At 39.2% G+C, this 14,848-nt stretch overlaps 1 protein-coding gene across 2 annotated transcripts; it reads left to right on the top strand.

Annotated features, from left to right (window-relative positions):
* Positions 1-875: 875 nt before the first annotated feature.
* Positions 876-14,804, top strand: stom (stomatin). Of its 2 annotated transcripts, XM_067574675.1 has the most exons (8): positions 876-1,051; positions 2,515-2,547; positions 3,318-3,427; positions 3,770-3,842; positions 6,499-6,581; positions 6,750-6,953; positions 10,592-10,726; positions 11,119-14,804. In XM_067574675.1, exons 1-8 carry the CDS (start codon positions 991-993, stop codon positions 11,305-11,307), a joined length of 888 nt encoding a protein of 295 aa, XP_067430776.1. In that variant the 5' UTR covers positions 876-990; the 3' UTR covers positions 11,308-14,804. The 2 variants fall into 2 exon arrangements, with proteins under 2 accessions (XP_067430776.1, XP_067430777.1); XM_067574676.1 differs by lacking the exon at positions 2,515-2,547 and having other exon boundaries at positions 878-1,051.
* The last annotated feature ends 44 nt before the right edge of the window (positions 14,805-14,848 follow it).

Genomic DNA, 14,848 nt, shown 5'->3' with positions numbered 1-14,848 from the left:
AGACTGCTTTCTTCCCACTGCACCAATGATATCTGAGGAAGCCTTTAAAAATGACCTCTGAGGCCCTGACCTCACCCTAGACCATCATGTTAGTGACTGGTGTAGTGAAGGCTATTTTCAATATCTCAGTATCTCAACCTTTTAAACACATGCTAAAGCTCCATCCACTGAGCTTGACGTTTCTGGTGATGGTTTCATCACCCTCATTAATATTGGGAAACTTCTTGAGAAATAATCTTTAGTGAGAGTCCACTGACCATCTTTTCCCAATGTGTTCCAACACATCTACATCAGCATACCCTGTGTATAGACTGATAAATGCACTTGCACTTTGACACTTCTGACGTAATATGTGTCTCTGTGGTGTTGGATATTGTTGGCCAGCTACAGATCAGCCACTGCCATTAATTTTTGTGTATTTAAACTCTTTCTAGCGTTGTCATATTTGTATTCTTGCTTTTTATTATGTGTGTAAATGGATAAAATATTTTTGATTTGAATTGAATTGAATAGGGAATTTGCTCAGTTGTCATCACTTAAGTATGGACAAATTTCAGTTTTGTCTATCTTAATGACTTTTTAGATAGGCTACCAAAAAAAAATAAAAAAAAATCCGCACGTTTTCTTACATGTATATAATATAATATGATCCAAAAACACTATAAGATCATAGTACATCTTACTCCCTAGCTACATGTTTGCTTATTAGTTCGTGTGATGTTTAGGAAATATACATTCGAGGATAGTTTAAGACTGCATTTAAAAAAAGACAAACGTTGGATTTAGCACTGCAAAATTGGTCGTTTGTCTTGACATGCTGAGCTAACCCACAGTCTTGAAAACTACTATGTGCTGCGTCACAGCGCCTACAAGTCCAGGTTCGGGGTAAACTCACCACAGCACCCCTCAGCAGCAGTATACAGACATTCGGTTTTGTAAGTTCAACACGGTTCTCTTTACTACCGCCAGATATTCCATACAGCGTTAAATATGGATCCATACAACGAAGATCTTAAAATGAGAGAAAGTAAAAGACGAGAACGTCAATCAGGTAACGTAATGTCTGCTACCTTCATTAATGTGTTAGCTTAGCGTTATTTCTGGCACTCAGGGCATCATAAGTTAAGTTAATAACTGTAACGTTAGCAAAGAGGGGACATGAATGTTAAGTTATTAGACTTTTACATTAACGATAACACAAAAGCTAGTATGAGCTTCGATTTGTAACTTAATTTGATGCAACAGTCCTAGTAAACGTTAGGGTTAACTCATGTCTGCAAGCGAGCTAAATTATTGCTAATATTAGCATGTTCGCTTCACAAGTTAATGTTGGCTAACGATCGATAACGTAACGTTAGTTAACGTAAACGTCGTCTTGACGGTAAATGTGCTTATGCAGATCAAATATTCCCATTGACAGAGCAGAATAATGCTGGTTCTTAAACCCTTAGGTTAGGTTAACGCTAACGGTTGTGCAGCCGTAGGCTTTCTTTGAGGTTACTTATAAATCTGTTCAGTGAAGACAACACTGGAATCCTGTCCTGCAACTTACCAAGGTAACGTTAACAGGTCGTTGCTTGTCTTTAGGACTAACTAGCTAATCTAACTAGCAAGTGCTGAAATCAATCGCAATTACCGCTAATCACAGGGTGTGACCAGAGGCGTGTATCATGAAGCAAATTCACTTTGGGTGAGCTCGCTTCACTGAGCCTAACATTTACCGACCTGGATAACCAGTATCACGAAGCTGACTATTGTCGAGGACATTTACCTGACTGATGAGGTCTATCTGACCCAAATGTTGCATTTATAATCATGGGAGTCAATTAACAGTGTATGGATTATTGTTCTAATAAAAGACAATCCTTTGTGTTTATTTCCAGTTATCATCACACAGTTGTCTCATGTTATTCTGAGCTGCAGTGATGGAATCAGAGTGTAAAATCATCCACACTGTCAGCTGGCACTCTGGGGATAAAATAAAGTTAATTGCAGCTAAAATCATCATTATGTGTTTAGTGTTGTCAACGATCTCTCTGTTTCTTAGAAGCTCTGTTTTAAAACCAGAGTGGAAATTTCGGGATCCTGTGGGAATGATGACTCCCCCCCTCCCCCCAGTGATCTGATTGGTCAGTAGTCGGGGTGTTGACAGGTTATGATCTGATCTTCTGAAGTTAACCTGCTCCTTAGCAGGTTAGCTGTTCGGCTTAAGTTGCCATGGTGATTCATCCCAGTTTGAAATGGGCCAGCTTCATGATACTTCAAAACCTGAGTTAAACCCTAAGATAGTTTGATAACCTACTAATCTCTTTTAGTGATAATCAGTATTGATTATGTTTGTGACGTAGGGATGTTGCTGTTATGTGGAATTGGCATTAAGTCCACTGACATAATGGAAGCTGGGTAAAGCTAAACATCAATTAGTAAACGTAAACCTTGTATGATTTTTATTTAGTTATTGTAACGTTACTGAAAGTCATTCAAAGGCGTGTTGACCTCTAACTTTGTCTGTAGGTTCAAGCAGGTATGCTTTACGTGATGTTGAAGGTACATATCTCATCCACTGAATGGTTGCACGTCATTAATAATAATAATAAAAGAATAACCTTTCAAAACAGTGTTACATAGAGCTTTGCAAATAATACAGAATTAATAATACATTATGAAGTTCTGACTGAAGTGAACGTAGCATTCAGGGCTGCCAGCGTTTTAGGGGATGAACATCATGCCATGTTTCGATACTGAAACAGAAAGCTTTGAAAGGTTGATACTCAGTGTTTGAAAGCCTGGTTAAAAAAAAAAAACAAATACACCGGGAGAACAGTGACGAATTTGAAACTCTGAAAAATGTGTTGGAGAAACATTGTAAAAAGAGAGCTGCAGCTGTGAAGAAATACAAAATAATGTATGCAGAGAGTTGAAAATTTTTTATCAGCCTATCAAAACATTATGCAAGCATTCAAAACTTTGTTTCAATCTTGCAAAATCTTTTTTATTAGGTTTTAAGCTTTCAAACACAGAGTTTTCACCAAACACCAGTGTCAAAACATGATATTCATCCCATAGTGTTCAGCCTAACAAATGTCTAAAAGCGTGGGGGTGTGTACAGACTGCTGTGTACATGTGGGTGGAGATGATATTAAACCTTACTAACCATATTTATTTACAAAAGGGTGGATGTTCAGAGATAAAGCTGCTCTGACGCATGACTGGATTGGAAGAAAAATGTCCTGAATTCAGTACATATTAACGATTTCCCACCACTTTGAACCAGTTGAAATGATTTCAGTGCATGTGTTTGTCTTCTTTTTCTCCAGCCTTGGAGAATGCAGACACGGACATTGGCATGTGTGGCTGGCTGTTGGTGGGGTTCTCCATCCTTCTCATGCTGGTTACCCTGCCCATCTCCATATGGATGTGCATTAAGGTCAGCTGCTGGTCAATTTCAGTGTTTATCCACCACGTTACGAGCCAAACTCCCTGGTATAGTAGAGTAAATTACTAAGGATGATCTACTTTCTATATTCAGTGTTTTGGGAATTTGAAACTCATCCACTATATCAGGTATATTTATTTAACAGCCTTTAGAAGCTGGTGAACCATAGTTTTGCATGCGTTGCATTGAGCAGATTAATTGCTCAGTGCCTTTTCAAAACGAGCATCCACAGTCACATCCCAATATCCAATTACAGGATATATGTGGACTGTCAGATAAGAGAAAGAGAAGTCTCCTATACAAGCCTTTTACGTGGTTTGTCTCTGCACACAGATTGTGAAGGAGTATGAGCGAGCCATTATCTTTCGCCTGGGACGCATTTTGCGAGGAGGAGCCAAAGGACCAGGTCAGAAACCATCTGTAATATTCCACACAGCAGCATATTTCTCTACTCCGTCCACATGCTCAGTTCTTTCATTGAAATGTACTTCAAACGTGTTTTATTTAAGTTCCTTAAAATATACAGATACTTTACATTTGTAACAATAGAATACATTCAAAGTCAATTTTATATGATTAGATTTGGTTGCAGTTAGATTTGATATTTTTATTTTTTAATAAATGGGACTAAAATAAATAATAATTTCAGAAAATGATGTCTTTAAACATGGGCTGTGATACACTGGATAACTTTTTAGCCAGCTCCTGAGGCATTTTGCTGCTGATTGTGTATTATTTACTTCAGTTCCTTCAGCATTTGATATTTTCATTGGTTTGAAGCAGGTACGTGTTTGGGAACATGTTTGTTGTCTGGACTTTGTTTACCAGTTTAGGCAATAAACCAAGCCACTAAACAAACCAAGACACAATTTGGTGCAGAGCCCAGAAAAGCCAGTAAATCATGTGATAACAGGACTTAAGCATCTAACTTTTAACTCTGTAATATCTGCTTCATAGTGAAAGAACCTTCTAAAACTAAAATATCTCAGTCAGGACCAGTTGTTTCACATGTTTAGGTTTATATCTCATTAAATATAAAGGTGCGTTGTATGCTCTCCTAAAAGGTTTTCACTCGCATTTTATATTGTAAACCAAAATAAAACAAGTCAGACAGATTGTGGGGTTTGATGTCTCAGCTGCAAACAACAGTAAAAGGCCACCTCGCTAGCTCTTCCGTTCATGTTGCTGGTCCTTGGTCTTTAATGCCAGTCAGACTCCTGATTGATGACTCATTTTCCCAGCAGCCATGATGACGTAGAATCACATGACTACTTGAATGCTTTTCAGTTTTCTTCACAGAGAACAGCCAAAATACAGCATGCAGGGATGTCACCAGAGATATTTACAGTGACAAATTTAGTTGTTTGTTGTTTTGGGCTCTGTACTCCAGTACACTCAGTTTGACATGAAACAGTGACTGTGAGGTTAAAGTGCTGACTTACAACGTAAATTTAGGGTTGTTAACATCCACAATGAAAGAAAATCTGGCCCCTCAATTTTAGGAGAACATAAATATTAGACAAGCGATAAAAACCTAGAGCTTGTTTGTTTCAGGAGCTTTTTGTCTTCAGTCTGGTCTTAATTATGAAACACATAATTAGTCAGATTGAGGTCATGTGACTGACTCAGCCAGTCAGGATCCTTCTAGTGTTTGGCTATAAAAATTCCTGTGGTTGTCTTGTAGTCATGTGTATGTATGGTAAAATTGGGGGACTATGTATAAAAAGGGTTCTATCCCGTCTCCCAGTATGAATACACAGACTCTTACACACTCCTAAAAACTGAAAGTGAGCACCCAGTCAGTACTTTCCCTCCCATCCGTTTCCTGCCGGTGGCGAGGAACACAAAAAGCAAATCATTAGTACAAATTAAAAATGGGAAAATATGTGAGCCCAATAATAATAACGACAACAACAGGATGTCCCAGCTCCAGTTCCCAGCTTCCCCATGTAGCACGTAACCAGGTCAACCAAGTTGCATGCTACACAGCCAGAAGCACATGTATGTTAACGCTACTGCACATGTCTGTTGGAGGTCTGAATTCCTTAATCAGCCTATTATTGGTGGTGCGACTTGTGTTTTTAAAGGCAATGTATTTGTTTAAAAACAAACACATGACTCCCACGAGGTATCATTTGCATACATCTCATACCTCACTGTCTCTTTATCTTTGATTTAACTGGATCTAAAAACCAGGCAGTGTCCTCTCAAAATGCTAAAATGTGACTGCTCAGAGTGCCGGGGGGAGCCGTTTATGACAGCGTGGGGTAATAATAGCTCTCTGCCAACAAAAGTCACATTCCTGAGGAGCCAATGCCAAAGTCGAATCCAGCATTTAGTTTCCCGTAATGCCCCTTAACCCCAGCCTCAGTGCAACTCCGTTTCCCCATATATTTAGTTTAGAAACAGGCTTGTATGATAAAAATTGGTCATAAAATGAAAAGGGTGTGTTTGTGGAACGTTTTTGATCTATATACACTTTTCTGCTGCCTTGAAGATACATGTTTGTGCATGAAGCTTTTTTTTTTATGATTCTTGTTAGTGGAATTTTCCACTGCATCACAAGATTGCTTACAGAGTCTGCGTGAGAGCGACTGAGGACTGTTGACTTGTTGGAAAGATAACTGTTGAGAATGCTGGAAACGTCTTGCAGATAGACTGCTGTCGTCTTCCTGCACAGAAGATTGTGGTCTCACCATTAAAACGCACATTTTACTGACAGGAAGTGCATCCCACCAGTGTCTAACTGGTGTAGCATGCATGTTTGCTAAATGATGGCACACCTAGCACATGTCTGTTCCACTCAGGCAAATGCCAAATATTGTTTAATGCACTAATTCAATCATTGTGACTTGAAACAAGCTTATGAAAGCTGTAGATATCCACAGCTTTGCGTGGCTGTCAGCACAGCTGCAGTCTTATAAAGAGAGCTCGACTTGGCCCGCCGCCAGTATTTCATTCATCCCGGTGTTTTCAAACATTTGTGGAGAAGCTTCCTCATTATTGTGTTTACACTGGCTTTAGTCTTTGTTAAATCTATTTGCGTTCTTGTGATTCCGCAGGGTTGTTCTTCATCTTGCCGTGCACTGACAGCTTTATTAACGTGGACATGCGCACCATCACCTTCGACATCCCACCGCAAGAGGTATGACGTGCACAATTACTGATTAATTAAACACGTTTAATGTCACATAACATCAAAATTCAAATAACATCTAAATAACTGTGCAAAATCTTGGTTCAGCACACCAGTAATTCACTCTATACATGACATCCAACAAGTTTTACCTTTTATTTCCTGACATACTTGCAGGTTTTGACCAAAGACTCTGTGACAGTGAGTGTCGATGGCGTGGTGTACTACCGGGTCCAGAATGCTACTCTGGCTGTGGCTAACATCACTAACGCGGATGCTGCTACCCGGCTGTTGGCCCAGACCACCCTGAGGAACGTCCTGGGTACCAAAAACCTGGCAGAGATCCTGTCTGACCGTGAAGAAATTGCACACAGCATGCAGGTAGAGTATTACTTCATTGATTATATTCAGAGTTAGCGGGTATTGTGTTCTAGTCAAACATATGGTAGTAATAATATGCTTCCTGGATTGATTAGTCTGTGAATACTTTCTGTGGTTGGTTTACATTTTGAAATGTTAATATGTTGGTAAGAGTAGTTTGTCTAATATTCCATATAGGACTTCCTGTTACCACAGTCGTCATGCTCTTGTGTTTAGAGTGAGGAGACATTTAACATTTAAAATCAATTAGCTGTGCTAGAAGATCCCCGAGATCAGACATGTTTTAAGTAGGGATGCCATGGTGAGGAAATCTTCCCACCGACTAATAAACTCGTGACAACACCGGTATTACTGGTTACACAGGACATTTTACAAAAAAAGATATCCGTCAATGACGCTCATCTGTAGAGCGCTTACTTTGATCTTGATTGATTTTTAGTTTCGATCTTCCCCTTATTTAAGAGTTAGTGATGGCGGGCTTCAGGCTGCTGCGGTCAGCGGCTGTGGCCAGAGGATGCCCGCCGCTTAGAACCAGAACCAGAGCAACTCGCCTGCCATCCGGAGAGACACACCGAGAGCAGGTTAAGCAGGCAGAGAGCGGCAGAGTTGCTGCTGAAAACAAGCACTGAGACCTGGAGAGACATGAAGGCAGCTGCCCGCTTTCTGCTAGCGTTCCGTTTGTTTACAGCAGCAGGACGGAGAACAGACATCTCACTCTGCTACTTTTTGCTGCTCCTGGAGCAGACACTGTCAGGTTATAATTGTAGCGTCTGTTGTCCAACTAAGTATATATAACACGCTTGATACTTTACAAATTGGAGTTTTTTTATTTGATGAACGTGGACGCTGATATGCGAAAATGAAATAAATGGGTTTGTTTCTATAGAAAAAAGTAAAACTACGGTATTGGTGGTGGGCAAGTAATGTAATTGGTGTAGGTCCCAACACTGTGTAACACTGGTAACATCGACCACCACGGCAACCCTAGTTTTAAGACATAAAATTTCAGTAATATTTTAATAATCCTTTAAATGGCATCCACACTTTCTCCTTCATTGAAAAATCCACAATCAATGAACATACAAATATTTTTAATTTCAACTTTAACTGCTGGACAAAGATGTCTCCTAATTCACTGATAAGTCTGTTTTCAGTGTTTGTGCACTGGAGGTTTCATGTTTCCACATCACACTTAAGTAAGTTAAATACTGGACCAGGATTGCCTCCAAGCTGGTTGCAATGTCAGAAATCATGTTTATAGGTTTGCCTTAAAGTGAGACTTTCGATGAGCACAGAGAAACTTTCCCCTTTCAGCAGATGAATGTGAAAACAGCTTTCTAGTGTCAAACTCTGCACATACATCATTCTGCACAGTGAAGCTGAAGGAACAATAAACTTGAGTTGATGGGACTTTAAGTTAAAGCTGCACCAATGACAAACTCTGCTACACAAGACTAGGTCAAAACCTAGTATATGGCTGGACTGTGTATGAAACACTAGAGGGCTTTTAATTTGAAACAACAGATACAGGAAGTGGTGGCACCCGGCTGACTGATGTTGTGGTCCAGTCCACTTTACACTACCTGCCCAGAACCAAGCAGCAGATCTCTACAGTCTTATTCTATATAGATCACTTTAATGGATGATCTCCCTTTATTTGATTTTTGTGGCTATTAGACTGTTGATGATCTGTTTTGCTAAAATTTGATCTTGTATATGACTGAGCATAAAAGCCTGAATACTGATGCTAATCCTTCTACAGTTCTGAGTCATTATGTCAATATGTTGATGCTCCTGTGATTGTTAGATGTAGAGCTTGTTTTGGGGGCTGAACCCTTGAATAATGCACAATGAAGCGTCAGTAAAAACGAATGTAGGCAATAATATGATACTTTAATATCACAGACTGACTCATACAGAAAACAGAATGGAGGATTAAAGTGCCACCTCGCCAGCTGCATAATGCATCAAATAACAGACTGCAATAGAAAGTCTATCAGCTGCTTTGAATTCAAATATTAGAATTAGCTACTGTAGATGATTAAATATTTATTTTAGATGCACATACATACATTCAGATGGTTTGTCAGTGATCAGTAGATATTCATTAATGGTAAAATGTGCTGTATGTGTTCAATATTTAACACTAAAGTTCACTATCGCCACTGAAACACAATGGAAAAATGGTCAAACCTCTTCCTCCTCTCATATGGTTTTCCGGAAGGTTTGCAAACATCAAAACTGTGCATTACCGCCATCATCTGGCTCAGAGTGGGCTCGAACTGACAGACCGAGGACATCAACATACTGTACATTTAAATATAGGTTATAACACAGGCGATATATCTCTGGTGCTACTGCACAAATATAATATAGCGATTCAATTGCTTAAATTCCAGCACCTGTTAGCAACCGAGTCTACTGCTGCTGCATTCAGAGCCTTGATTACTCACAGCAGAAACATAAAGCCGGTGGAATTTACAAACGCATGCAGCACAAAGCATACCCCCGTACGTTTCATTTCTGTTTTCACAGTAGGAGGCTTTGTCTGATTTGATTAAACACAACAAGAACAAAGCTCGTCAGTTTAACACGACCAGTCTGTTCTCTGCTGATAAGGCTTTAATATGTAGAAGGTGATCAGAAAACATCCTTCATAGAACTTAGAGTGTATAAAAGGTAATATGAGTGATGTAATTTGTCACTTGCTCATCATTTAGTGCTTGTTTTCCGCAACTTAATGTGAAATATAAATGTAGATTGAATGCTGAAATTTGTGCATTAATAATATAAAATGAATGCAGCACTATGATGCTGTTACTGGTTGTATTGTGCCACAGTGTCATGAAATTTTAGGGTTGTGTGTTGTGGTGTGATGTATGCTTTACATGCACCTGCCATCAGCCATATTTGATTAAGGTTTCTTTCGCACCTTTACACCATCTAACTGTCATCACTTTCCTTATGAGAGAAGCATGAAGCCTTGTTGAGCTCCATCTGCTGGACAGACTTGAAAAATGCAAGACAGTCCAGCTTTTAAAGAGAAGGAGAGGAGGGGGTTCAGGTTCATCTTGATTTTACAAACGAGGAATAAATAGTCCATTAATGAATTAGTTGTCAACCATTAAATTAATTGCCTGATTAAAAAATAAATATTTTAAGAAAAAAATGTCCAAATTTGATTCCTGCTTCTCAAATGTGAATATTTTCTGGTTTCTCTTGTCTTCTATGACAGTAAACTGAATATCTTTGGGTTGCGGACTGTTGGTCAAGACAAAAGAAGAAATTTGAGGACGTCAGCTTGGGCTTTGGGAAGAAGTGATCGACATTTTTCACCATTTTCATAGACCAAACAACTAATCAATGAATCGAGAAAATAATCAACAGATTAATCAGTAATGAAAATAATCATTAGTTGCAGCCTTATTGGAGTTATTCAGTTACAGATGTACTTTTTTTGATTCAAATCTTATTGGGAAAATCTGCACTTAAATAGAAATGAACTCTAACCTCCGCAAATTATCACCATGTTAATTGAAACTGGCTTGTTGTCAGTTTCTGTCAAACAGATAAAATTAGGTGATTTCCTCTGAGTCTCCAGAAAACACATTGTTGACCACTTGTCTCTCTCTCCTCAGTCCACCCTGGACGACGCCACAGATGACTGGGGCATCAAGGTGGAGCGGGTGGAGATCAAAGACGTTAAGCTGCCCCTTCAGCTCCAGAGAGCCATGGCAGCCGAGGCCGAAGCCACCCGTGAGGCCAGAGCCAAGGTAAGGTGGTTCACCCGCCCCGTCGTTCTGTTTAAAGGGGAATGTCAGATCCTCAGAGGAAGATGCCAGTTTCTTTTAATGTGAGCTGAAACTGTGGTTCAGTTTGTGAGTCCACATAACAAACAGTGAAATTTCTTCTCAGCTTTCTGCAGAACAACACAAGTGGCTGCAAGCAACACACAAAAACATGCACAACAAATTAATACAAATGTATAATAAAAAAAACATTGTATTGCAGGCTGTACTCATTCCATAAGTATTATAACATAATTAGTAACCAAACATGTACATAACAATAGATCTTTCTCACATTCAGGTTGTTGATTGACAGACATCTCTCACCCTCTGTCTTGTCCTTTTCTTTTCTTTCTTTTTGTCGTTTTCTTCTCTAGGTGATCGCTGCGGAGGGAGAGATGAACGCATCGCGGGCGCTGAAGGAGGCCTCCCTGGTGATTGCCGAGTCTCCGTCGGCCCTGCAGCTGCGCTACCTTCAGACCCTCAACACCATCGCAGCTGAGAAGAACTCCACCATCATTTTCCCGCTGCCACTGGAGATGATGCAGGGCTTCATCAAACACTGAGGAGACTCATCGTTCACACGTATCACTTAACACACACATATGCTGCCCCTTTGTCCATTAAGCTCTTACTATAGCCTCAGTCCTCTGTTTGAAGTTGCACTTGAACACACAGTAAAGACTAATCAGCCAGCTGACATGCATGTATGCTCTCCACTTGCGAGTACATTTATCATCTAAAAAAAGGAAAAAAACGAAATTACCAAAATTTACTCACCAGCAGGTCTTTGGTTACTTTGTTCCAAATTGTCATTTAATTGCAAAAATGATCTTAGATTAATTAGAGAGATTTAGCAGATGAGCAGAAGTTAAAAAATGAAATGCAACTGACTTGTACAATCTATAGCAGTCCGCTTGGTGTGTCCACTGAGAACTGACCAAAGCAGGTGCTCACTGTTGTTAGATTCGGTATTGTGACTTAGAGTTAAATCAAAACGGCCACAGTGCAGCAGGTGGTTTAACTGTTGTAACTGCAATTTTAGTTTTTTTCCTCTATTTATGCAACAAATGTGGAAATCAGGCAAATTTCCCTGACTGTTACAGTAGAAGCCTAAAAGTTCTCATTAGTGGTTTTACAAACATTTTAAAGGAAAGTGCCTGCTGGATATGTGGCCTTACACCTAAACACACACTCACACACACACACACTCACACTCACACAGGTACGTCCTTGTGCTTAAGTATGTAATATCTCCTGATATTGTTGCACTCCTGCATTCACTGCCAGCATCGTAGTGCTGTGATTATTTTACAGATATTTAAATGAAATCCATACAAGGACTTTGAGGCTCGCAATCCTCAAAACCTGACAAATAGTTCTTTTTAGATCTACGCAGTGCCATGTCATGTATTCACTGAATTATTGGTGTTATTCATGAATGTGCAAGAAAGAAACACTGACACACTTGTATGAAGATCCTCACTTTGCCTTTTTTACAACGTTATGAGTTGTAAATACAGTAGAAATGGTGCGTAAACAGACTGAACTGTTTATACAGAGAGACGTGAGATGGATGAGATGGTAATCAGGGAGGATTGCATTTGGTACACTTTAGCCTATACTAACCAGCATGAGAGGTATGCAGTGGTCTTTAAATAGCCTGTTTAGAGTCTAGGGATTGCCCAGAGTGACGTGTAAATAACATAAACACACACACACACACACACAAACACCCTTTTTCCAGTTGCCAAAGCTGTTGTCTCAGATTACAAGCTAAAATGTGGCTGGGAGGAGATAGCCACAGTTTTGTTTGTTTTTTTTGTTTTTTTTTTATTGGCTCAATGTTGCTTGTACATGTTTACAGTATGCTTTCTATTCACACATAGTACATGTAATATTTAGAAGGGTGGACAAAATGTGAACATAATCAGCTTTACTGGTACAACAATGTGTACTGTAGGACTGTCAGTGTACTTGTTATTTTGTCCACCCCTTGTCTGGCTTCACTGCTTAGTAGAGGCAGGCAGGAAGTAGAGACTGTTAGGAGGAAACTTATCGCAAACCTTTCAGCCAAAAGCCTTAACGTACTGCCGTGGCTTCATTTTACAGTCTAATACGTTTCTATGCATTTCCAAATGAAACCTCAAATAGCAGTCTTTATTTACCTCTAGTATTTTATGACATGCGCTCTTTTTGGGTGTAAACAAGCCAAAAAGTTGACATCTTTGCATTTATCTATCTAGAACTGACATGTAGTTGTTTGTTTGTTTTGTTTTCTCCTTTTGGCACATAAAGGCCAGGGGCTTGTTTCAGAAAGCGGGTTCAACAAACTCTGAGTCAAACCCTGAACTCTGAGTTGAACCTCCGTTTTCAGTTCCAGCACAGCTGATTAGAGTCAGTTCAATCAACTCTGAGTATGGTCACTCTGAGTTAAGCACGTGCGTGATAAATGAAAAAAGCCATCATCAATGGAGCTCCGATACTACAATTCACCATGGCAACAGGTGAATAAAAGGGCAGAGCCTCCATTTTAATTCAGTAGACATAGAGATATTAATGCATGCGTCGTGTGTCAGTAAGATTTAGATTCGGACATGCAGTAAACCTCCACTAGTGAATGCGCTTTGATATGAAACTCAGGGTTTGTTGAAGAAAACCTGCCAGCGAGCAGGTTAGGTTCACAGAGTCAGTTACCATGGTAACTGACCTCGAATTTAAGTTGGCTCTCTTTTTGGAAATGAAAACCCAGAGTTTTCCTCATCTCAGGGTTAACAAAGTCAAGAGTTTTCACTAATCCCGCTTTCTGAAACACGGCCCAGGAGTGTTGGTAAATGTAATGTGAGCATCAGTATCTATTGTGTGACTTCGTAGTGTACCTATATATTCATATATTCAGAAATATATATATATATATAGAGAGAGAGAGAGAGAGAGAGATTCATTTCTTTTATTTTTCTTTATGGTATACAAAAAACCATTACTGTTACTCCTGAATATTTTATGTGTTGCTATAACAGATAAATGTGTTAATGTGCTGTAGCTCTCACTGTCAGATGTTGTGTAAACTTAGACTTTGGAAGTTTTCTTCTAACCTGCCAAGTTGAGTTTTGACTGTTTTACAGTAAGTCTGTTCCAGATAGAAGAGAGGTGGTTACATACATACGCTCACAGCACCATCACTGAGCGGCTACTCTCTAATGTTTCACCAGATATTCCTGGTGGTTGCGTCTCGTCCATTTTGTCAGGCAGAGTTTGTATTTATAGAACTCTGCCTTGAGATCACTTATGTGATCATTCGGCATTCACTCAGACAGTAAGTGATGTGAATTCTTATCTTTAATGTCAACAAATTCCATGAAAAGACCAAAACCAACAATGAATTAATCTACTAACAAGTATTGTCTGTGTAGCCAAAGCCTGATGGATATTATTCCTCTGTGCCATAGAGCTTCATTGTTGTGCTAAAATGATTTAAAACATGTCACCATGCCACATTGCTGTACTGGCTGACATGTCCCGTCATTACAGTCAACATGGCCACTGCAATTAATTTAGAGACAATCCCACGCACACCATCCTGCTGCTGTAAATGGCCCCAAACACGTATTAATCAGACTTCATTGAGAATCAGTGACCTGCTTCTGGGGTAGAGAAGTCGAAAAGTATTGAGAAAAGAACTAATACATTGTAGGTTTTGGTCTTTTTATGAGATTTGCTGACAAGAACACTTAAGATTAACACCAGCCTTATCTTGTTATGAAAGCCTGTCATAATAGATAAGGTTGATGTTCTTTCAAAATGAGTACAAATGTTTGTTTTAGAAACTCATTTGTGAGATAAGAATTCATTAATGCCGGATGAAAAATTCACATGGAAGATGTAAGAAAATGTTACACTCATCAATATTACTTTATGAAATTTTACTCAGAATTTGTGGTTATGTTAGTTTTGTTTTTTAATGGGGTTTTTTTTGTACTGTTTACTAATATTTGATATGGTTTTATCTTGACATTGTGTATATACATGAAGACTTTAAATAAAGATGCTATCAGACAGCTTCTTTGTCTGGATTTTTTTCAGAACAGTATTGTGACAAAGTTTTAT

The sequence above is a fragment of the Thunnus thynnus genome, chromosome 19, assembly GCF_963924715.1.
Source record: "Thunnus thynnus chromosome 19, fThuThy2.1, whole genome shotgun sequence".
In the NCBI taxonomy this organism is placed as follows: domain Eukaryota; kingdom Metazoa; phylum Chordata; class Actinopteri; order Scombriformes; family Scombridae; genus Thunnus; species Thunnus thynnus.
This window is presented reverse-complemented; position numbering and strand designations above follow the sequence as displayed.